At 41.8% G+C, this 24,383-nt stretch overlaps 1 protein-coding gene across 1 annotated transcript; it reads right to left on the bottom strand.

Moving 5' to 3' along the window:
* Positions 1-1,991: 1,991 nt before the first annotated feature.
* Positions 1,992-22,075, bottom strand: RRAGD (Ras related GTP binding D). The gene is made up of 7 exons (XM_064447639.1): positions 21,682-22,075; positions 14,789-15,084; positions 14,183-14,382; positions 13,114-13,228; positions 7,192-7,334; positions 5,202-5,350; positions 1,992-3,305 (listed from the first exon to the last, which is right to left on the bottom strand). Exons 1-7 carry the CDS (start codon positions 21,824-21,826, stop codon positions 3,154-3,156), a joined length of 1,200 nt encoding a protein of 399 aa, XP_064303709.1. The 5' UTR covers positions 21,827-22,075; the 3' UTR covers positions 1,992-3,153.
* Positions 22,076-24,383: the final 2,308 nt, after the last annotated feature.

Genomic DNA, 24,383 nt, shown 5'->3' with positions numbered 1-24,383 from the left:
TTGGAACCAATGTTTTCTAGTTATTCAGCTCCTGACTTTAAAGTGTCTACGGGATACTAAATTGGTTTGGGTTTATTCTAAACCAGTGTTTTAAAGAGATGTGGCTAGTTCAGTAATGGTCCCTACTACATCCAGGCAACTCTGATGATATATAAAAATGGAGACTCACAGATCAGGCATTTTGGAAATACTGCACTAGTCAGGAAGCGATTACTTCTTGCACAATTTCTAATCTTAAAAAAGGTATCTCAACACTGCCTTGTCAGAATTGCCTCTCTAGCACATGGAGTATTTAATCCCTTTAAAATAAAAACTAGAATGTCAATAAAATTTAAAAGAAAATGCAAGAGATGTGAAATTATATGTTCTTAAAAAAAACCAAAACCCCAAACAGAACAAAACAACCTTGCATGCCTCACTCAGTGCTCAATCACTTCAGCTAGAAATGAAGATCTGAGGTACTAAGTAGAAAATGGTTACTCAAAAGTGAAACATGCAAATCATCACCTAAACTGAAAATACCAAAGTTAAACAGTAAAACTAATGCATTTTTTAAAATGCTGTCAGTTTTATAATTAAACATATTTTAAACATAAGTAATCTGATAAAAATTACGCTTACTCTGATAATTCCAGTTAGAAGTTTTATATGTTAGCTAAAGTCACCTTCACTAAATTATGCAACACAATCTATGCCAAATACTGGAGCAGACTACAAGAGCTAACTTAATTGCCTTAAATAAGTTGATAGTCTATAAATACAAGGGTATGCATGACTACACAGAACTCAGGCCAAATATATGGAAACTACATTCTTTAGTTATGATTCATACAATAGCCAGTATGATACTTTTTTTAAAAAAAAGCCACCCAAAAAACAAGTGTCTGGTCCAGCCTGGTAGGTGTTCCTTGTCCCACATAGTCACCTATACCTGAAGGAGTGAAGGGAGGAGGACAGATATTGTGACCCAATGCGGGGTCTCAACAAAATGAAAGACAAATGTGTGGCCAGAAATTACGGCAGCCCTTCAATGAAAGTCCTGTGGACTGGAGAGCTGTCAAAATATGGCTCTTACCCACCATTGCTGTGCTGAACTCTGAAGATAGCTTTGCATTACTTTAACTTAGGGATCAGTCAGAAGAGCTGCCCTCACCTAAGATGACACGTGGTGACAGTACTGAAAGGAATTTGAACTTTCTGTATTTTTGAAGCACTGTCATTATCCTGCACAATGTCACCAGGACTGGTACTTTTGGCTATGCTCAATGTTTCTCACCTTCCTGAGCACCTAGAACTGCATTACTAATCAAGTGAGCCTTGATGGAGCTGAGCTCTATTGACTAGCACCTTCTTCTGAGAACTCCATATATACTCAATAGACTAATGCCAAAAGAGCCTATTTGTTCCAAAAGATAAGTCACGTGCACCAGGCAGCAGTGAAGGTAATGGAAACTGCTGGTCTCCCTTCTGGTAGATGTTTGTGTAGAGTGCCTTTTCATTCACACCAACTGGTTCTCCCAGCTCGTGTATTCAGTATAGTACTACAGGCTCAAGATGCGTCAGTAACTCTGCATTTGCATTCAAACGACAACTGAATTTAGACTTGCTTAGAGCAGGTTAAACCCCTCCTTGTTCAAGAGAAGCCACCAAACACTGGGGGCTCTTAACTCACTGACAGACATGCAGCATTATGCCTTACCTTGGCTAAGAGAAAACTTTCAAATTCCATCTTCCCTTCCGTCTCCAGAGCTGTCTCAGCAAGGGGCAGATCAGTTATGAATGAGTGAGGTGTAGCTCCCCTTACCTGTTTCTGGTGTATGGCAAGCTGCCCCCCATTCAGGTCAAGCTCTTCCCACTCCCAAGAGCTGCCGACAACACTGCTAGACCACGTGTGCAATTGGTTTGCGGTGGGACTGGGAGGAAAAAAAAAAGAGTTGCTCTTTCGACTAGAAACTATGATTTTGTATCACTAATTAAAGAAAACCAGAGAATACAGAACTCAGAAAGTAAGTTTTACTTCTTTTTATGTTTGAGAGTGCTCTGCTGTCCTGGCTGACCCTATGGCAAGTCTGCCCACATTCAATATTAAAATAAAAAGTAGTGATGTATGCCGATTACTACAGCAGGTGGATTGTCCAGTCTTCATTTTAATGGTCTTTTTTTTGATTTCAGTCACAGACGTACCCCTATTAGAAGGAAACAGAACCCAGTGCTCACATCTTTAGGACTTTCTATAAGAACATCAGAACGTCAGGGTGGAAATACATACAGATTCTTCATTGTGCCAACTCTAGATGTGCAGGATCTCAAAACAAACTTAGCAATGCAAATTCAACCTTTCAGATACAACACCTTCCTCTGAAGCCTTATAAAAATACCAGTGCAACATAGAGCCATTTTACAAAACAATTATCTTTATAGAAAGGTATTTTAGTGGTATATGCTGAGGTAAATAATAAAAACAGACCCAACAGAGGGCATGACCAGTGTTATGGAGAACTCCGGGTGAAATTTGGCCAAAAGCCTTTTTTATAAAAGCTAATATTTACCTACCAGTTATGATCCCTGGTAAGGTGCTTATTGCTGTAATACTTCAAAATTATTCTTCACTTTACAAATTGAAAAATATACGAAATTAGATCTGTATGAATGTTAGGTATTAGCTGTCACAAATTTTAAAAGGCATTGTACCAAGTTTTCTCAATTGTTTACTAACCAATTTGATTGTAGCAGGTAAATAAACTACAGCATACATTTTACCTGGCACCATGCATCAAAATCACCATAAAAACTAAGTTTATCAAAGTCCAACTCCACAAGTAAAACATGAAAAAGTGCAAATTATGTACCCAGTATTTCTGTCACAGCTGTTTTTTCTTAATACGGCATGAAAAAAGGTTTACAGCATATATTAAGAAAATTCTTACAAGTGTTCACCTCAATGCTTATATATACAACATTTTGCTCAAAGTGCTCACTATATGAAAAAAACTGATTGGATAAAAATATTTAAACAGTGCTTTCTGAACGTTCAGGGAAAATTCATATAATACATCAGTCCCATTTGTTTTTCTCTTCACTCAGTGCAATGAGATGCAGAAGTCACATCAACTTCACGAAAACTTTGCTTGCCACATTGCCAGAAGACCTCAGTTACAGTGGCATTCTTGGTGTCCCATTGGGAGTGGGTCTTTTATTTTTCTGCATGTGGCTTTGATGTTTTCGAGATCTTACTACTTTCATTCTTACTTCAAATACTTCTTGTATGGCTTTTCGAAAACAATGGAAATTGTAGTCTATTAACCCTACAGAGACAGAAATGTTTTCCAGATTAATAAAGACATTTATACAAATTAGGTAATGAAAAAATTGCTTATATTCTCTACATTTAGTGAAATACCACCCTGTCTGGAGGTCATAATCAGTGAATTTTCCAGGCATTTTGTTCTCTGCTAAGCAAAAGCACGTTTGATAAATACCAATAATTCAGAGAGCATTATAGTTTCATACTATGTCCGATATTAAATATACTTATTAGTCTTAAGAGAAAACAAATAGAAGTTCATTGGCAGATAACAGAGCCTTAACTTAACAAAGAGCTTTGGAGAAGTGCTCAGTATACTACAATAAAAAAGCTTTCATAAAATATGGTGTCATTTTGTATATTTGCTTTACAGAACAACTGTGATAAAATAAGTAACATCTAGTAAATAAAGAATTTTCATTGACAATGCACAAGCCTTGAAATGGATACTTCATAGAAATATTACCAAACAACAGCCAGCTATATTTCATCTCACACTGTAATTGAAAAATAACACAAAAGACAAGCTGTTAGATTACATACATACGTAACAGGCAGATAATATTACCATGTGAGTGGGCTTGATGTGATCCCACAGAAAAGCTGGAAAGCCATATTGGTAGTCAATTGGAAGACTTACTGGGTGCTACAGTTGTGTCATACTGCAATACAATTTTAGAACTTTGGTACTGAGCTCATGACCTTATTCAAAGTTAATGCCGTAAGCTTACTTAACTCAAATACTCCAGTGTTTTCCACTTCAATTCCCCTAACAGGAGATGATACATATTTTAAGTGTTTTAAATCCAGCATGTTAGACTGATTTTTTTTTTCCAGGCATTATCTTCCCTCTCCCTTGAGCTCAGACAAAATATTATGTGGATATCACCAGGCACCAAAAGCTAATCTGCGTAATACCAGAACTGTACTGTTGAAGAGTACAGGCTACAGCACTAAGTGTCCCAAACTATGTAGACAGAACAACCTGACATAGTTGTGGACAAACCCTAACGGGTGTTTATTCAACATAGTGTCTTTTCTGAAACAGTGCTGTTAGTAGGTAAGTCAGAGTAACACTTCTTACACTTACAAGAAAAAAAAAGAGAAAGTGACCACATCTAACATTCATAGATAATAAAGGCACTACAGGTATTAAAGAGAAATTCAAGCAGTTGAAGTTCTATAAAATAAAAGCTAAATAGCCTGTCAAACAGCCCAGCAGACATGGTATGAGTACCGCACTCACAAACACACCAGCACTGACTGGTGAATTAATATCACAAGATGGGGACACAAGCCCACATGATGGCTCATTCTTCCACTGCTCAGTTCTGGTCTCAGGTCGTTTCACTAAAACCAGTAATTCAGTGAGCATCATGCCAGTGAGCAGGGTGATCTTGAACTAAGCTTTCCATATTGCCAAGAAATTTTATGCACTTCAGCTACAAAATATGAAAGCCATCTAGTTCCCAAACATGCAGCTTTTCAAAAGCCTCCTTTCAGAGATGAGAAAAGCAAGAACATCTTTGTATCAGCCAATTTCAGTAATATTCCCTCAGTTATGGCATGCAAGCTGTTCCAAATGTGTATGCTGGCACCAACAGGTACAAATCAATGTTAGCCAAGATAAACTGACACATTCTACTGTTGCAGATGGAAGCTTTCATATGCTTTCATATCAGAAAGCTGTCAAATACATTTATGATTTCATCTTATCTTAATGCCAGCACAAATACATCATGCCTTTAAACATGTTATGTAAGCTCTATCAAGCTGTACTTACCTTTAATATTTGTGATACAGCTAGAGACTGTGATCAGCCAATGACAACCACAGTTATTCATTAACTTGCTAATACAAGGGAAAAGTAATACAATACTAGAAAAGGGAAAAATACCTTTTCTCTCAAAGCTTTCTTCTCTGACAAAACAAACAAGAGCAAGGAATTTTGTCACCTCTTTTAAATAAAGGACAGTTGTATTGTTCAGTTTTATGATTGCCATTGATTCTTTGTCGTAAGGAGTTCCAGAGCCATCATCTTTAAGCCTAAGGGGCAATATTGAAACGAACAAACAAACAAGAAAAGATAATCCACCAGATAAGCTAATAAAAGTACTCCCACATTCGTTCTTTCACCAGATAATCTCAAAATTTACAAGATTTTCTTTTTAACCTCTCAGGCAGACTCTTCTTCAAACTACACACTATGTAGTTTATACTATGTAAACTAAGATGACATGAAGATTAAATTATTTATCCAGTCACACACCAAATCTTAGATCTGGGCTAGAAATTAGATTGATAGTACCTGAACTGGAACCTTATTTTTTTCCTCTATTAGTTGCCAACCATTTACCACAAGGTTGTCTGTTTTCTTTTAATCAATGCACTATATTATGACTTCATCTAAAACATGTGAACCTGTAAGTCTGTCCTGATAATTCCAAATCTAGTAACCTTGCTTGAGCAGTGGCAGCTGACTGCTAGTTTAAGCCATCATGAGACTTTCCTCATGACATGTTGGCTTTTGCAACATCATATAATGAAAAGAGATTTCTTCTTCACAGATGATGTGTCATGATGATCACTGTATTAGTTTTATAACCTGTAATTTTACCTTCATTCCTGAATGCACACACAGATCTTGTCAAATGGTTAGCTATCACCAACCTCCCAGACTAATTAGTATCGAGAGTATATTAAACTAGCCAGTTCCACAGATGCTCCAGGAACAGAGGATAAGAAAATAATTGTAATAACATGTCTATAGCTAAAAACATGGCAAGCAGATTTCTGGTGATAAATACTAAATGGTTACACAAAGACAGTGGCAGAGTGACATTTTATTAATAGATTGCCCCATCAAGTGGTGTTGTACAGATAATAATTAAACGTATAGTCTTTCAATCTATACAGCAGCATCTTTCTCTGTACAGAAAAAAAAATGCCACAGGACCAGCATCCTTTACGGTATACCTCTGTAAAACACAAGTTCTTGTACAGGTATGGACGTGACTAACTCCAAAAGCTGAAACATACAGCAGTATATACAAACTTTCAGAAAGGTATTCAACAATTTATTGTTCTTTTGTAGTTCTAGTGCTTAGTGCACATCTGCACTAGGATTCTCCCTCGTACCTTCTCCAAGAGTGCAAGAAGTCAATGGGTAAGAATGCAAGGCTCCCAAAGACTACCACGCTCTAAGCATGCTGCGGTTTAGCCTCCAAGTCTATGCATCTTAACGCAGTAATTCTTAACGTGCCCCTGCCTTTCCCAGGAAAGGCTGGCATTACATTCGGCCAGGGCCAAGCTATTTAAAACATAACTTGCAAGGAGATGTACATGCTACCCCAGGAGATCTCTAGTTGCTAATGTGTAAGCAGGGGAAACTGGGAAAAAAAATCAAAACAAACCCCACAAAGGTCATGTAGCGAAAAGAGGATGAAGAGAAAACTGAAGCAAGAGTGAACAACTCTCTGAGGCCAGGAGGGATCATTAGCTATTAAAGTAAACAAAACTAAATATGGCCTCACTTTTTTTTTTTTTTCTTAAATGGCAGGCATCCTTCAGGTGAATTTGTCCCTGGGGAACACAAAATTAATGTTAATTTTTTCCTTTTTATTTTAGGTTGGTTACTTCCCAGTCCTTCCTCCACGTAAAATTATTAGCACAGAAAGAGGAAGGTGTTCACAAAAGAGGTTGGGCAGGGAACAGTGCTCGTTGCTGGCAGGGGATCTGTACCTCAGAGGCCTGCTGTTTCCTCCTCCTCCCCTGTCCCAACAAATTACACATTCTAATTATTGTTTATACCCACATAATTCTAATCTTGAGGGGCCATTCAGATTCTAGGTACACAGTTTTATGAAAAACATTAACAATTTACTTACCCATATATACAAGAAATGTCAATCACAACATCTATCATATCACAGCAGAGCTCGTAAGTTTGCATGTCCACTGGAGTACTGTCTGTTGCAATATAGATCTTACTGACTACATCAAATAAAAATGCTTTTTCAATCCCAGAATTCTATTTAGGAAAAAAAGAAAGAAATATAAAACAGAAGCCATGTCTTCAAATTAACACCAAGCTTTTTTGTTCCCCTATTTGCCTGCTACACATAAAGCTAGGCTGAAGAAATGGAAGTTAAACTGCAATCAAGCTCATTTTGAAAGAGCTGTACATACAGCACTGTCGTATTCGTAGCAGACCATGAATCTCAAGACCTTCCAACAGTTTCTGCCTCTAAGCAGCCATAACACCGTTACACTCCCAAACTTCCCCCTTCTGGAAAACATCTGGAGGGATAACATTTATTTTCAGTGGAAAATGCAGGGGAGGGGGGAAGGGGGAATCTTCTAAGATTAAGCTTTTGGGGTTTTGATTTTAACAACAGACATGAAAACAGAGCTGAAATGTAAAGTAAGAAGATAGAAACAAGGAAAAGAAGATGATGATGGACAAAGAAGGCAGCAGTGTTCAGGAACTAATTTCTCAAGGAAATTGATAAATTGTCGCATCGGGTTCTGTAGCTGTTATACTGTCTGGTTCCTTAGAACATCTTTTAGGATCACAGGAGAAGGACCAGTATTTTGGTGGTGCTGTTTCAGTTTTCCTGTAGCATTGGTGGTTAAAGCCGTGTTTATAATGCTAAGGTGACAGCAGCTATGTTCCTGTCATCCTGCCAAGCCGATTAAGACTCTCTCCATACTGGAGATGTATCGTATTTGCAGCTCTCAGAGGCTAGCCACGAATGCTAGCTCATACTCTTTGTGTAGATAAGTAAACTGCTGTAAGCCTCTGCTTCCTGGGAAAAAAACAAGAGGAAAAAATGTGTACTGTTTAACTGAAAACAGTAGCTTTGCTTGCTGATACCAAGGGATTGAACCTGGGCAGCTGTCCCAGCATGAACACAAAGGGCAAGTTCCCAGTATTGCTAAAGCTCAAGCTATAAAATATGCTTCAGAATCCACCTATACAAGGCAAAGAAACAACTTTCTCCCATCAAAACGAATTTTCTCCATATATGGGCTTCCCTTTTTAATATGGTTTGGGACTGCTGCCACAGCAGTTTTGTAACTACCAAAACACACACTGAAAACCCCTAACAAGTTTTAATAGCTTCAGCTTCCTTTGTAGTTACAAAACTTTTCCTTTTTCTTCTTCTTTCCTAAGTCAACTATTTAACACATAGTTAAGAGAGTAATGTGACCCCCCCACTTTCCAAATTTCTTGAAAAAAAGTAGAAAAATTTTAACCCTAGGTAAGTTATTGAACAACAGCCACCAATATTTTGGGCATTTTCTTCTTAAAGAGGCTTAATTCTGCCACCATCACATCCACAACTAAGGCTGGAAACACCCATCAATAATACCAGAAGATAGAAGTGAATTTCTTGCATTTCATTATGGAAAAGACTCTATGAGTGGCACATTTCAGTAATTCATTAATAAAAAAAATATTCAAAACAAGGTATACACCACGTGTAACTTAGGTACTGAAGCACATGATGTACAAGGAGAGACTTGGAGAACTGGTTTGTTCAGCCTGAAGAAGAGAATCATTGCTATCTACTAATACCTAACGTAAGGCTGCACAGAAGATGAAGGCAAAGCCTTCTCAGAGCTACAGTGTTGAAGGACAAGAGGCAAAAGGCACAAGCTGGAATTCTGACTTGATACAAGGAAAAAAAACCAAAACCAGTTTAGCATGAGAGTGGTGAAGCACCTGGAGTGTGATGACCTGAGTGGCTCTAGAGTTTCTATCCTTGAAGATACAGAAAGCTGGACTGGACCCAGCCATGAGCAACCTGCTCTAACTGGCCTGACTCCGAGCAGCAGCTGACCTCTAAAGGTCCCCTTCCACCTACATGGCTCTATGAGTCTACATTTTTTGAGCACCAAGAACAAAAATTATGCATATTTATTTTGGTTAATCTGGCTACATGTGATAGTTCTGTAATATTAATTTTTAAATTATAATTCTGACAGCACCTCACATAGTTCAACAGATACTGTCAAATAAGATTAATCACAAGATCCACCTGTAAATATCATATAAGTATATAGCCATAATTCATTGCCAAAATACATATTTGAAAATACAAATCATTTTAGACAAAAGAAGTTGGAACTCAAGCCCTGTAGTATCATTCATGAGGAGTCAATTATAAAATTTTGTATTACATAGAGACATGGTGGTAATTTCAGCTATACAGGTAAGATGTACCTTAAATTATTAAAATGCCAGTGACAATATAATAATAACATTTAACAATGAGAAGTGTTTTTTCCACCTCAGAACTCTGGCTGCTGCAGCTTGCCTGTATTTGCAATGACAGTTTGAAAGGTTTTAATCTTGAGATATTTGTCATGCCAGCAGTTGTGCTTGCTGGTAAGGGCAGAGCTTTGTGTCATAACTGTGCTTATTTTCAGCTGAAACTAATACATCATGGTAGGACCTGCTCAGAAGCTGGCATGTATTTGCTTCTGTCAAACTTTGTATGGTGACGGAAACCTCAGTGAAAGGGTAGGATGGACTGCCAGGAGTAGTAACCACTGAATTGTACCGACATGACTTCACAGATTTCACTTGCCAGGGTTTTCAGTACAACTTTAACTGAAAAAGCAAAGGATTTGCCAGAATGTTTGTGATGAAATTGCTCAAGGAAAAAAAAAATATCAGTATAAACAATAATTACAAGTCACAAAAAAACAGGAAACAGCAGACAAAAAAACCACTATTCAAAGAGACATTATATCATTAACGCTCAGTCCAGGAAAACAACAGTAAGAAATCGACTGTTTCTGTGACTAGAGCAGCAGGGTTCCTTATGAGAGAAACAAAGGCCAACAGCTGCCTTATGCAACTGAATGAAATGCTGCCATTGATGTCAATGAGAGCAGGGCCAGAATAAGCAATAGCCATCTCTGACACAACCCTACAGTCTGGAAAGGAGATGCAACATGCACTAGAAGCTCTACCAAGTGCTCTGAATCGATGTAAGAAGACTCCATGGCTAATCTGAACCAAGAGAGTCATTGCGAAAAATCTTCTGCAATGAATATATGAGTTTTGGATGGGTAAAAACCATGAGGTAGTTGAAAATCAAACCATGTTTCTCAGCTATACTGGGTTTGATAAAGTAGAAGGCAGTTTCTATTCTTTAAATGGAATGGGTTCAGTAAAACTCGTGGTATTACTCCAGTTCCTAGGTTAGGTAACTGGGCTATCTCTTTCCATCTTGAAAGTATGAAAAGCCAGCCAGAATTTGGCCCTGAAAAAAGTACTTACAGGATATCACCAGTCACTTACAGTTAGGAATGAATTTTGGACAGTTATTTAAACAGGTCTTGCAGCTAACAGCAGATTTAGTGAATGAATTCTAAATACTACATTTGAATTACAGATCATGAAATTTAAATCACTGAATAAACAAAACTGCACTTAATTTTATTTTTACTGTGATAACTCATTGTTTGTTTTTAATGCCTACTTTTTAACATCCCTCAAAAAAAGCCCAACAACCCTAAAAAAAAAGCACATTCCTGTGTCACACTACCTGATTGCTTGGTAAAGCCACAGTAATTAAGAAACAGACATCCTTCTACATGAAGCTGATAGAGTGTTAGTCAGGTAAGATTTACATGTGTTCTGAATGCCAAACCAACTATTATTTTATGCTTTACAAGCAGTTACATTAAAGAACTTAGAAGCAGTATTATCACACTGATTGTTCCTCAAATATACAAAAGCTAACACACCGTGGCACTACAAAGTTAGGCAAAAACCTGCTGTAAACTTAAGAGTGATCACAGATCTATTTTTGTAATCGTCAGCTTTTCATGTTGGAAGTCTTCATGGCACAGATGAAAGCAAATTCTCATGAATATTGCTGCAAAACCAAAACTAGAACACCAATACACCCTCATTTTGATATCTAGCACATTGGTTTCCTGAAGTAAGGCATGACCAAAATCCATGTCCAGATTTGTTGTCACTAAGCTGCTAAAGAGGCACCCACTAATTCCATACAGAGAATGATGTTTAGTCTTCCCGTGGTTGCAAATAGAGTCATTCCAAGTCTGTCTACAGATAGAAGCTACTCATAAAAACAAACAGCAAGCATGCTGAGGACATAGTGGTGCAGCTACACCTTGCTATAGGTCACTAACAAACTGCTCTTTGCTCTATCTTTGCTAGGAAACAGTCTGAGATTTTCCCCTACTGAACGGGGGAAATAACGTACCTCTCTCACTTTTTTTGGACTTGCCATCGTTTGAAAGACTTGTTCTTCCTTAAAATTACATCTGATATTCTAGATACTATTGGAGCTGCCTTCTGGGTGTTCCAGACACACAAGCAACTGTCATCAGTCGTTCAGGAAGCAGCTTGTGCTCGATTCATCTGGTGGTTTGGTACAAATTCTTCACGAACTCCAAACAGTGAGGAGACCCCATACAGAGATCTGACTCATGATATGAGTGGCTGCGGTGACTCTGGCACAAGGAGGACTATCATTCAGACAGCCTTCTCTTTAAGACTGTGTAGCATATTCAATACTCAATTGCTCCAGAACTGTTATCACCCCGTTACCCTTCTGTCCTAAGTGGAGTTCGAGACTCGATGATTACTGGTATACAGTCCAGCCATTTTGGTAGAAACAGATCTTTGTAACAAACCATTCATTACGAAATAGCATCATTTGTTGCTTAGTAGTAAGAGAGTAAGTTCTGGAAAGACCTTCCTCTAATCCTAGCTCTCCCTTTCAGCAACAAATCCAACTTTTCTCTCTCTCTATTTCATACCCTACACTGAGAAACTGCAAAGTCTAATTTTATCTTACAGGCTGTTGAATGATATTAAATTATTTCATTACTTCATAATCACAAAAAGGCACAACAAAACACCTTGCTTGGAAATTGAAGCTTAACAAATTCATGCTAGATGCAAGAAGCAGAATTAAAATACCAAGAGAAACAGTGCAATTTCAGGAGCTGCTATGACCTGACTTAACAACCACCAAAATGGGGAGTTCCCCCTTTTTACAACCTACTCACTGGGTTCCCCTTTGCTCATGGCCACGTTCCCATCTTTTATCTTGTGCCAAAACAAGAGGATGTTGGACTCCTCCATGAGCTGCTTTTAATCAAACAGTGCCTTAGTGTGTGTCACAGCGACTCCATGAGGGAACAGGTGAGTGTCAGAACCAGTACAAAGGGGAGGAAGGGACCACACATACAGGAACAGGGGAGCAAGCAATTACCTCCACAGTGGTAACAAGCCACTAGATATACAAAGCTCTCTAATTGTCTTGGGAGTAACTACAGAAGCTGTGAAAGTTGTGATGGACTCTACCTCTAAAAATTTCAAGACAAGAATAGATTTTCTTAAGCGGGTTAAACTTCGATACAAAGTAGAATTATTTCCAGGAAGCTCTACATAAGAGGTCAGGCTAAATGATGTTCCTTAAAAAAATTATTTACACAAATTTTAAGTACTACTTAACCAAATGCATACAGCACAAACCTTTGCAACATTCAGATTAATGTATGAGCAGAAAAGTGATGGCTGCTAACCCACTTACGTGATTCAGGAAATACTGTGAGTGCCTCAGCAGCACAGCAACACTGTGTAATAGACAGGGGGGTGAGGCCAAGCTGGATGTGGCTGCATTTCAACTGAGTTTTGGTAATTTCTCTGAGAGTTCACATTGCTCATAATCTCTCAGAAGGCTGCAAACAGAATATCTGAACATTCATGTAGAACATAGCTGGATCTACAGACAAAGTATGGAACAAGTACTTACTGAAATAAAGATGTTAAGCAGGTTTTCCAGTGTTGGGAGCTGTGGAATCAGTTTCTGTACCACTTTGCTAAATGCTTCAAATATAGAATGATCATATATGCTTGTCAGATAAAAGCTGGAAAAAAACGTCACCACATTTTCCTTTTAGCCACATACTGTGAACATGATGTACCTTTCATAATATGAGTGAAATGAAATATTGTCAAACAGCAAGTGCATACACTTACGTAATTAGCTCTTGTGATCAAAAGTTACATGTTATGATGGAAGCACAGGACTTAATTTCTATACAAAAAACCCTAGATGCTGCAAGCTAGACCTCAGCGTAGAACTTCATGATGCAACTTCCACCTTGAAACTCTTAAGAAAATATTTTCCAAATTGCAGGAAAGGAATATTACTATGTTGTGATCTACTTTTTGAAAGCTGCAGACCCATTTATCAATACAGTGACACAGTCAAGTTGTTAAGAGCTCTGAAGAGCCAGCACGTTCGTGGAGGAGGTCTCTTTTTAATATATTTGTACTTGGCTTTAAGTGCTAAGAAAGACACGACAACTTGATGTCCTCTAGTTTCCAGTCTGCAGAAGTCCACTATTTTTCATTATTTACTACAACAATCTGCTTTATCAGCAGATATAAGACAGAGCACCGGTCTTTTCAAGTGGCTCCAAGCAGGCTGCAGCAGTGAGGACTAGTCATTAGGAGGGGACTGTGAGGCAGACAGATTTCAAAGAAGGAAAAAGTGATCAAGGTAGCATATAATCTCTACTGGCTGCTGCCACTGTCCAAGCAACTTATTTCAAGACAGCAGCTGCAGCAAAAACTGGTAGGACTCTGGTGTATATGTCATCTGTTTTTAAGCACATCTCCTCTCCATCTTTCCCTCCAAGACAGCAATCAGAAATAAGATACTTTGGTTGGCTCAGGTCAAATGCAACGTCTCTGATTATCCTTTTCCTTCATATATCAAAAGCTTGTTGCCTGCTACTTCAAAGGAACAGAAAATGGTAACTGGTCAAATAAGCTGCTCTCCTCTTTAGGATGCTCTGCACAGCAGTTTTTCTCACCTGAGGTGAATCTTCTCCAATCCAGCATCTGCAAGGTCATCATTCGCCCTCTGGTGAATATCTCTTTGTGTTTCAATTTTGTGATCATCAGATAAACCATCCACTTTATGGATGAAGATTTCAAAGTTGATATCTGGATTCACTTTATAGGCTCTGGTCACAGTAAGATGCAGCCGAGCTAATGCTTCCATATAATCATCCTAATGAGGGAAAAACTGCAACTGTAGGTAAGTCCTTAAAATATATATATATAATTTTATGCCACTTACTTTTAGATAATGCTACAGTTCAACAACAGCTTAATTTTTCTGTTTCTTATAAGTAGAAGCCTGAGCCCACATCGAGCATGTGCACCAATTTCATGCTGTCATCGCTTAGTAGTCTGAGCAAGAACCTTGAGATGTTAGAGCAAATTAGTTAACTTTTCAACATACTGCACAGAGAGAGATTAGAAATAACCAACCAGCTCCTCAAGTTTTAATGACTTTCTTTTAATGTGTTTGTGATGTAAGTTATTTGCACTGAAAAAAAATCTCTGCTTTTCAACCCATTTGTCTATTGCTGAAGGAAGAAAAGAAAAAGGTACCTTAAACCCCCTTTTTTTACCTGAGAATCAATAACAAATATCAGTGCTCCAGTGCCTCTGAAAATCATCTCATAGTCAAACGTAGGGTCAAAGAAGTCAATTTGCCCAGGAAAATCCCATATCTGAAAGTTGACAAAGGAGCTGTTGGAAACATCCTCTCTGCAGATCTTGTTTGTGCTCTCCAAGAAGAGAGTCTCATTCGGTGACATTTTGTGAAAGACGACTTTCTGAATGGAAGACTTCCCACTTCTTCTCAATCCCATGAGCAGGATTCTTGGCTTAACTTCAGTACTGAAGGGATCATTGAAATCCAAAACTGAATAAAATCACACAAGAAAAAAAGTAATAGACTATGGCAATATGGTTAGTAACTGTCAGATAACATGCATTTGACATTTATTTTTCATTATATTTTTACATGGATTTATGCAAACGTTACCAAGTTTTAAGCTTAGGGTGCAGTGGTACAGGCATTTTAACTTGAATTATTTGCCCCTTAGGCTATACTATCGGAAAACCTGCTTCTCACCTGTAAGACAAAGACTGCAGAAGGTTTGATCACTCAGTTTGTATGTGAAGAACATGTAATCACACACAGACATCCTAAAATACCTAATTTTACTCTAACTAACATTATGCCACATACATTCCAACCCAACTTTAAAAGAATATAAACCGGTAACAAATACCCTTGTCAGCTGGTAGCTACATCACACTGCTGGAAGAAAGGACTAAGTTTGTGTTAGTTACATCTGTGGTATCTTCCTAAGGCTACATGAAGGCTTCCTTCCTCTAAAATAAATAAACAAACAAATAAATAAAATCACACATCCCAGGAGCTACAGGAAGAGGACAACCCAGCAGGAACACCATTCCTCTGTGTTGCAACTTACAACACAGTACTGGGCTCACAAAAGAGTCCTTTTCTAAGGTAGTTAGGCTTGCACCTGCTATTGAATAATTTGTGTTACCATCTGTAAAAGTTTGTTACCCAATAAATAAGATTGCAGCATGTCCCCTGCCTATTTGCAAAACAAAGGCTTGGGAACACAGTGGTTTCATTGTGACACCTACCCCAGTCTGAAATTGGTACCACTAAACCAGAACATTTTCTGGTGCTGATGCAGTTATGTTAGCATAAAGATAGTTACGGGAGTAGACTATACTGTTGTATCTGTAAGGACATGAACGTATAGCTATCCACACCTGTAAGCACACTAACTTCAGTTTCAGGTACCTCTAAACAAAACAGCTACAACAGCCTCAGTTGCTGCATTTAGTTGGTCTATAACTTTGAAATGTCTGAGCTGAAAACAGTACTGCACGTGGATGTAAAAACCTTTTAAACACCTTGGTGATATCCTGTCTGCAGCATCAAATATAAGCATCGCAAAAACCTGAGCTGTCAAGGCTAAATCTGCAGAGTAAAGGCTCACAGCACACAGTGGTCAGGTTTAAAATACTGATCAGAACACAGGCTAAACACACTAGCTGTCAGGCAGACCTTCTCCCACCCGCTGCAGTACAGCCTATTCAACAAAGTTCAGAACATGACAGAACTCTATTTCTTTGACTTGCTCTGCTGGAATAAATTTTGAATTGCAGAAAACCGCCACGTTTGTTCATACACATCCTTCCTGCGTATGCCCTGCATACTTTAAGTGATCAACTTCACTCCAGAAGTACAAAAATACAAAACAAGAAACCTCAGCAACAACAGTTTGAACCTGACAATTTATTACGTAGCCCTATGGGCTGAAAAACACATAAAGTGTGAAGGAATCCTTTGCCTTGGAGCATGGTTTGCACCTGGGGTGGTGATCACACCTGTCCTCTTGTGTTCCTCTAGCCTCACTCACAACTTACAGGAACACAAGAGCAGGATGTGCCTACCAGGAGGGCACAGAACCTTGTTCACATCTGTGTGTGCCTCCTGAGCTTCAGTCACGCAGAATTAGGGCTTCTCAACCGAAGGTCTTGCAGTGTTAGTGTAAAACATCCCCTTGGCACCACCTACTGGCTTGTGTGCGGTTATGCCACTCGGTGTGGGCCTGTATCACCAGAGTGACTGACAGGAGTGGAAAACTAATTATCAGTGGGATCCTATCCATTTTAAATACATTTGAAAGGCCTTGACAGGTATTACCACTTACTGTGCTCTTCTTAATTATCACACAAGAAACACTGCCAGGCTGGAGCAGTGCACAGATGAAAGCCCTTCAAGCAGAATAGCGACAGGTAACTCCATGAGAATCTCATCCTCCTAACGCAGCCATGGCCAACTTCTGCTGATCCACAGACAACAAATTGAGGAAGTAATAAACTGCAGTCAACATGCTGCTCTACTCTTCCTGTCACCCTGAACAGTGATAGTACCCTCCTGTGGCTGCAAAAAGCATGTGCCTACAATACCTCACACCTATAAAGGAATAATAAACATCTGCTCCAGGACAATGTAACAATATTTTATGTTTTGGGGGTACAGTCTCATCAATAAAGCAAACCAAAGGTACAGGATTTAACAGTGTTTCCTCCACCCCACTCTCTTCTCTAACGCACAAATTTTGCACAGCCACTAAATGTATAGACACAATTTCTTTAACGTGCATATACCCATACACCACGCAATCGGCATTTAGGCCATCAGAAGGGAAAAGAATTTATCCAAAGCTTTACAAGAGCTAGTTTGAATAAAATACTTTTTATAAAGGCATAAAACCAACAGTCTTCTCATTGAGGCTTTATTGCATGTTTCAAAAGATAAAAACCAAAAACCTCCCGTTTGATCTGTACGCAACAGAACTTACAAAAGCGAGTTTGTTATGGATTTATACTTTGTGTCCCTTTCCTCTCCCCACCGCAGTAACACCAACTTCCCCCTGTGTGTCTTATGACATCTCCTCCAAATAACAGATAGGGCAGGCTGTGGCTGCTCTGGAGCTCAGCACATGCCGGTTGGCTAGACCATACATACGTGTACGCTGCTTTGCTAGCTGCTGCACAGAAAACGCATGCATCTGCTCGCCTCTCCTTCTGAGGACAGGTTCATTTGGGTCCCCCTCTCTTCTGAATGACAGTTTTCATCAAACTTGTGGGAACTTAATAATCTTTGAGACATCTTTTGTTCAAATTTGGTTGAAGGTGGAGAGCAGTTTCCAAAGTCCTGACCGGTGATGAGACAACCAGAAGACAGGCTACCTGCGTAACTCCCTTTGCTTTAAGATATAAGCTAAAAACTATCTAAAAAATATTGTAAATAACTTGGAGCTTTACATTGTCATTGCATTAAATTATACCAGGCTGTTAGATTTTTATGGACTGTAATAGTTACTAGAAACAAATTGCTTTATATTAAAGACATACTAAAAAAAAAAATACAGTTGCAAGTGCAAACAGAGTTACTGATGAGAAGAATGAACACTAGCTCTTCTGCTAGTAAGACTGTTATTTAGCTTTTGAAATCCTGCCAATTCAAAGACAGGGAAATGTAAATGAGTATCATCCAAACCTGACTAGATAGCAAGGCTGCTACAGCACTTTCCTCTCAGAGAGAGTTAAGAGATTACCTTATATGTAAAGGAGTTGGACGATGTGCTGCCTGCCCACATTCCTTTGCAGAGTACATGACAACTCCTTCTTTAATTTGCCACAGAAATGCCAGTAGATGTATCACTGCAACTTCCCAGACTAGGTTACTGAGTGAGATCATAATATGCCTAAGAGAAACACTAAACTCTTCTATAGTCTGTAATGGGAAAGATAATTTTGCCTATTGTAAGACGCAACACATTTCCTGCTCCATTCCCTTTTGCAAAGAGTAAATGTTATAAAATGCCAGTTTCTAATCCATATCAACAGTCCTTCATATTTCAACTTTTCTAAACAGCCATAAGGAACAGAAGTCATGCTAGTTAGAGGCCATATCCTTTGAAGTATTCACAAATTAACAAACATGAAAGCACTTTCCCCACAGAGAAGCACTCAATTCCTTACAAAATTTCTGTAATTGCAGTTGCTTCCTTGCTTACGGAGAACAATTTGCCTGCATTGCAACATGCAGAAGAGCCCAGCTCTGAGGAGTTGAGACCGCACGTAATAGTTCTGACCTGTCTCACCAGGATGCAGAGTACACAACAAATACTCTAATATCTCCTTCACGCTATTAGAGATATTAATTGATAACTCAAGCAGTTTTTGAAGCCTGTCCTGAATTCCACACCGATCGCAATTAATTGTCAAGGCAGGTGACTATCGGTGCTTCACAGGCATGTGTGATGCGGATGCCACGCTGGAAGGTGTATTTGTAGATCTCGCCAGTTTTCAAGCATCCAAATAAAGCACTGCAGTTCATCTGCTCAAGTGACTTCAAGACAAAATAAATTATTTTGCTCTCGTTACCATCCATAAGTTAACAAGCCTCCAAGTCTAGTTTTAAAGAATAAAGGTAATAATAATTTTTTTGCCTCCTAATGCAATTATGTTATTTTTAAGTTTTAACCTTTTTTTGTGTGTAAAGGAGAACTAGCAGTCCTGAACTTCCCACTCATGCACCTTCAAGCCCACTGATATCGTGGCATCTTCCAGTACTACCGTGACGGCGATATTTGCAGCACTTTGGAGTGCTGTCAAGACAACAGCCTTACAAAAGGCACACAGTGAACATTTTCAATGCTAACAGATGGCCTGAGCCTAAAGAGTTAATAGAAAAAAGCTTATATGCAATCAAGAGAGCTGCTCAGCTACTGTGGGTTCATAAACATTGCAGAAATGCCTGGTGGAAGGAAATTCTTGTGGCTAAAGAAAAGACTCAGAACCAGAAGACCTGGTTCCACTCTGCCACAAGTGCAGCACTGTGCAATGACATGTCTTAAAGCTACTTCCTTGGACGCTCTGCAGAGGGTTTCCTCGCTTATAAATACTTTTTAATTGCATGTATCAAAAATAGGCCTAGGCTTTATGTCAACTAAGTGTGTTAAGGTCTCTGCATATGACCCCACGTGTAAAGTAAAAAGATTAAGGAGAGGACAAAAGAAGTGGTTTCAGCATTCAGGCTGGAGACAAGAAACCAGTATGGGGTGAAAGATGACCAGTCTGAAGTTTTGAAATCTCTTGTATGCCCACAAGCACAAATTATGCTTTTAATTTTAAGCCTGGTTTCTCCCTTCACTTTCAACAGCCACACATTGAAGCTGTTCTCCTTATATTGCCCTTTCCATTCTTCCTTTGTAGAGAAGTGGAGGCTGTGACACTGAATTTTGGACTACTTACTGTACAAATCCAGGAAAAGAAGGGACAAAAACTGGGAAAAGGAAAGCCCCTTGCCCCGCAGCCCAGTGTTAAATACAAAGAACACAGACCCAAATCCCAACCCCCTCCATTACAGATGCTCTATGCCTCTTTCCCCAGAGAATTCAGAATAGAACAGAAAGCCAGAAGATCTGGACTGTTAAATGGCCCTTTGTTTTAATCCTATGTGAAAAAGGACTCTGAATGGACTGACTTCTCCTGCTGTTCGGGATTTAAAGGTTTGTTTCTGTTAAGTACAATATTCTGGTGTTGCTGCAAAGAAGCAGTTGAAATTTTTAGCAGTCTAAAGTTCCTACTGAAAAATAACCAAATAAATTCCTCTGAGAACAGAATATGGATTACTTCTCTACAGAAAATGCTCAGTTAGTTTAGCACTAAGGAAATATGCTAAGAGATATTCTCTTTGCATCAAAATAAAGGCAATTTTTTTAGTCATTTCGAAGAAGACTTTAATTAGTCTCAGCTACAGCTGTAAAATGCCAGCATTCCCACAGCCTTTCACCATGCAGTCTTACACTCAAAGCACTGACCTTCCCCCCTTCCCCAAAATTGCATTAGTCAATGCGATACCTCCCATGGCAGCCTGTCGGACTAAGCCTTTAAGGAGAAGGGTTCTGCATGCTAATAATCAAAGTAGCCTTAAAACATGTGGCCTTTTACTATGCTCTTATAAAAAAGCAATTATTTTTTCACCCTGAGATACTGCAAGCTCTCCATGCTCCTTTGTGAAATACATCTCAGAAGAATGAATTCAGGCTCTGAATGAAAGCAACAGGCTCTGAGCTGGCATTGCCTCTTTTTACTGAATGAGGCTGCTTTTCCTGGTAAGCCTGTCCTTCCCAGCATCACCATCCGTACCGACACAGACATGCAGCGAGTAACGCGGGTCCTCACGCACAGACAGACGGCCAACAGGCATTTAGCAGCGTGGGGACTGACACTCACAGCTGCCGAGCAGCCCTGGACACAGAGCTGCGTGTTGCCGCTGCCTTTTATAGCCTGACAGCCAACCCCTGCCTCCTTGGCACGCTGGAGGCACATCACCAGGCTGTGCCCACTAATAACTTAATAACTCACCCCAAACGTGGAAAACACTGAAATGAGATTTCCCCACCACCACTTGTTCGCACTCCTTCTGCTTCCTCTCTCTCCCAACCCTTCCTGCTACCTGTCAGCCCTTGCCCTGCTCCTGCCTCGGAGCTCCCCACTCCCTCCGGCCCCATGGCAGCGCCCAACGACCACCATATCCCCGTCCCCTCCCTACGGCCACCCCCGCAGCACCCCCGCTCGGCCTGGCCTCCCACCACCCACCCCCGTCCCCACCGAGGCCTGCCCTCCCTCCGGACACCTCGTCACCGCCACACCGCTACTCCCGGCTCCCTCAATGCCCCAAATCCCCGGGGAGCCTTGCTTCCCCCCTGACCCACACCCCCAGGCGGCCTGGCCGGGCCCGATCCCTGCTCCCCCCAAACCTCCCCTCCTCCAGCGGCGGGCCCCAGCCTCACACACACACCCCGCGTCCCGCCGCCGCCCCCGCGGCCGGCGCTGCCCCCCCCCCGGCTCCCCGGGAGCCGCCCCGCCGCCCCCCGCCGCGGGTGCCACTCACACGCCTCATCGCCGCCGCTCTCCGCGTCCCCGTCCGAGAAGGACTCGGCCCCGTCGGCGTAACCCGCCAAACCCACGATCTCCTCCTCTTCCTCCTCATCGTCCCCCTCCTCCTCCTCCGGCAGCTTCCTCGGCACCTGGCTCATGCGGGCGGCGCTGCCGGCGGGGCTCCGAGGGCCCCTCTGTCTCCGGGCGGCCTCGGGACACGCCTCACCGCGGGCGCGGGGGGGGCCAGGTGCCGTGCCGTGCCGCGCCGTGCCCCGCCGCCGCCGGTCCCCTCCCTCCCCCGCACGGCAGTCGGCGGAGCGCACGGCGCAGCCTGCCGGTGGGGCGCGGAGCGGAGCGGGGTAGGCGGCGGCGGCGGCCTGAGCCGCGTCACCTGACGCGGCCGGTCACGGGCCAGCGGGGCCTCCGCGCCCGCCCAGGCCCGGCCCCAGGCCCGGCCCCGCTGCTGACGGGCCGAGCCGGGCGCCGCTGCCGTTGCTCGCTGGGGGGCCCGCCGGGCGCCGCCGCCTCCCGCCCCGGCCCCGCGGCCCCCAGCGTCGGCCTACAGACACCCGTGGGACCGGTGCGCGCAGGAGAGGCTGCCTCCGGCGTGCGGGAGGCCGGGGGGGGTGAGCGGGGCGGCGGCGGCCGGGTGTGCCAGCCCGCGGCGCCGAAATCACGGCTGGCTTTTTTATTACAGTTAGCTCTGCCGGGGGGCTTCGGAGTCGGTCAAACCGCGCAGCCTCCCCCCAGCACGGAGCCCTAGAGCGGGCTCTGGGTGCCCACCCCCACGCGTGTCTCTGCCTTCAGCGTGTGGGAGATGGCGGGACTCAGGCAGGGCCCATGTCTGCCCCACGCCACTCAGCTCGCGGGGCTGCTGTGCCCACTCGGGGCCCGAAGGGTGCCTGCGGCCTGCCCACTGCCCCCTCCATGCCGACCATCTCGTGGCCAGGCCCAAAATGTTAAGCCAGGCACTAATGGTGGATGGTAACACGTGCAGTGCAGGTGAGATTAGGTTAGAAATAATGCTCTAGATGAATAAGGAAGACTAAAGAAAGACATAGTAGTGAAACCTCCTTGGATGAGGATGGGATTCGGAAGCCCCTGACAGGCTGAGGTACACTCAGCTGCCTACCATTGCTTCTTTCAGACCTGTGCCTGGAAGACAGACCTCCTGCCCCTCAGCCAGGCCCCTCAGGAGTTTCCAGTCCTGCTCTTGTTGTCTTGTACAGCTCTAAGTGCCGGAGCATGTGCGTTAGCCCCCAGCTGTCATCCGATGCTGCCCGCTGTGGCGACTGGCAGCTGAGTTCCTGATTCTCCAGCAGCGTATTTCCCTCTGTTTCTCTCTTACTGCTCCTTCGTGTCCCCTTCTCCCTCCTTGCATTCAATGTAATGGTTGGACTTACGGCTGGAGACTCCACGTGTTTCCCACAGCTGGTTATTTTCCCATCTATGCTACATGACAGTCTTATCACCAGGCCTTCAGCTGTACTAACCCACTTGAGATAATGGAGGCACACTGTTGTCCAGGGTGGGGAAGAAAATGCCCTTCTACGTTCCACATAATGAAAATTCTACCAATACACCAATTTATTGAAACACTTTTCTTCTCAACTGATCAACCTGCTTGGAAATTTTGCTTGAACATTAACAATGTACCAAAAGATTACGGGAAACATTTCAAAGTTAAATCACTTACAAGGAATTAGGACTTAAGCTTGGAGCAGAAGTTTTTACCAGTCATGTTTTCAGTGTTGTGCCTTGGGACAGCCCTGGGAGGCGTTAATTGGCTGAAAACTCCTGATGGAAAGAGCAGGAGAGTTTCCAGGTCTGTAATGAAGGACCATTGGCTGACCACATCTGCGCAGAAAGGGCTATTAGCTTTCAAGGCTGGCTGTGGGAAGTGGGTCTTGCCCAGAAATCTGACTGTATTAGGTTTCTTTTATATAAGGAGCTATGAAACATTACCAGTGAGAGAGAAAGGGAATAATTTGGAGATATTAAAATACTAAATCAGGGTGTAGAAGCTCAGGAATGACAGGACTGGTTACAGTGCAGCTCTTGCCACAACACTGATGTCAGTGCCCTCCTCCTTGACCACAGCTTCAGTTTCAAAGCCACGTAGACTCCAGGCCCATTGCCAGATAGGTTTTTAGAGTTGGGCTGAAGCACTTCTGCCAACCCTTTGGCAATATAATATGCCCTGGCCTCTACATAAGCTTCAGGACTTGTTCCTCCTCTGTCCCTTTGCCCCCAAGTTGTTCTCTGTCCCCTCTGCACCTGGCCTTTTTCTTTCCTCGTCTTTTCCTTTTGTCGGGTCTTTTAACTTTGAAGCCTGTTGCATGTAACGAAACAGCGCCCAGCTGTCAGTCACAGGACTTGTAGTAAGGGCAGGTAGACATGGAGTTGAGTCTTTGAATACATGACGTGTACAGTATTAGACGTGACTGGACTTTGTCAGCAGGGAGCTGCAGTTCATAGGCATGACATACTTTCTGTTTCAGGCAACTGAGGCAATCCTTCATGAATTCCTCTTCCTGGCAGAAAAAAAAACCCAGAAGAATACCAAATCGGTTGTCTGGATTGAAAAAGAGGAACAATAATTAAGTGCAGGGAATGGTCCACTGACATCCACATGGTGCACCTAGATTTGTGTCTCATCCTGCTTCTGTTAGAGAGGGAAAATTGGTGGCAGATCGCTGCCAAGAAAGCCTTTTT

Source organism: Phalacrocorax carbo, chromosome 3 (genome assembly GCF_963921805.1).
Source record: "Phalacrocorax carbo chromosome 3, bPhaCar2.1, whole genome shotgun sequence".
Taxonomy (NCBI): Eukaryota; Metazoa; Chordata; class Aves; order Suliformes; family Phalacrocoracidae; genus Phalacrocorax; species Phalacrocorax carbo.
Note: the sequence above shows the minus strand (reverse complement) of the source record. Positions and strands in the feature narration are given on the sequence as shown.

What these genes read in the sequence shown, in the direction of transcription:
- RRAGD (XM_064447639.1), bottom strand. Translation starts at nt 21,826, where the DNA reads ATGAGCCAGGTGCCGAGGAAGCTGCCGGAGGAGGAGGAGGGGGACGAT. An exon ending in GACATTTCTTGTATATATGG is followed by an intron (nt 5,351 to 7,191) that starts GTAAGTAAATTG and finishes ATTGCCCCTTAG; the next exon opens with GCTTAAAGATGATGGCTCTG. An exon ending in AGAAAGCTTTGAGAGAAAAG is followed by an intron (nt 3,306 to 5,201) that starts GTATTTTTCCCT and finishes CTGTCTCTGTAG; the next exon opens with GGTTAATAGACTACAATTTC.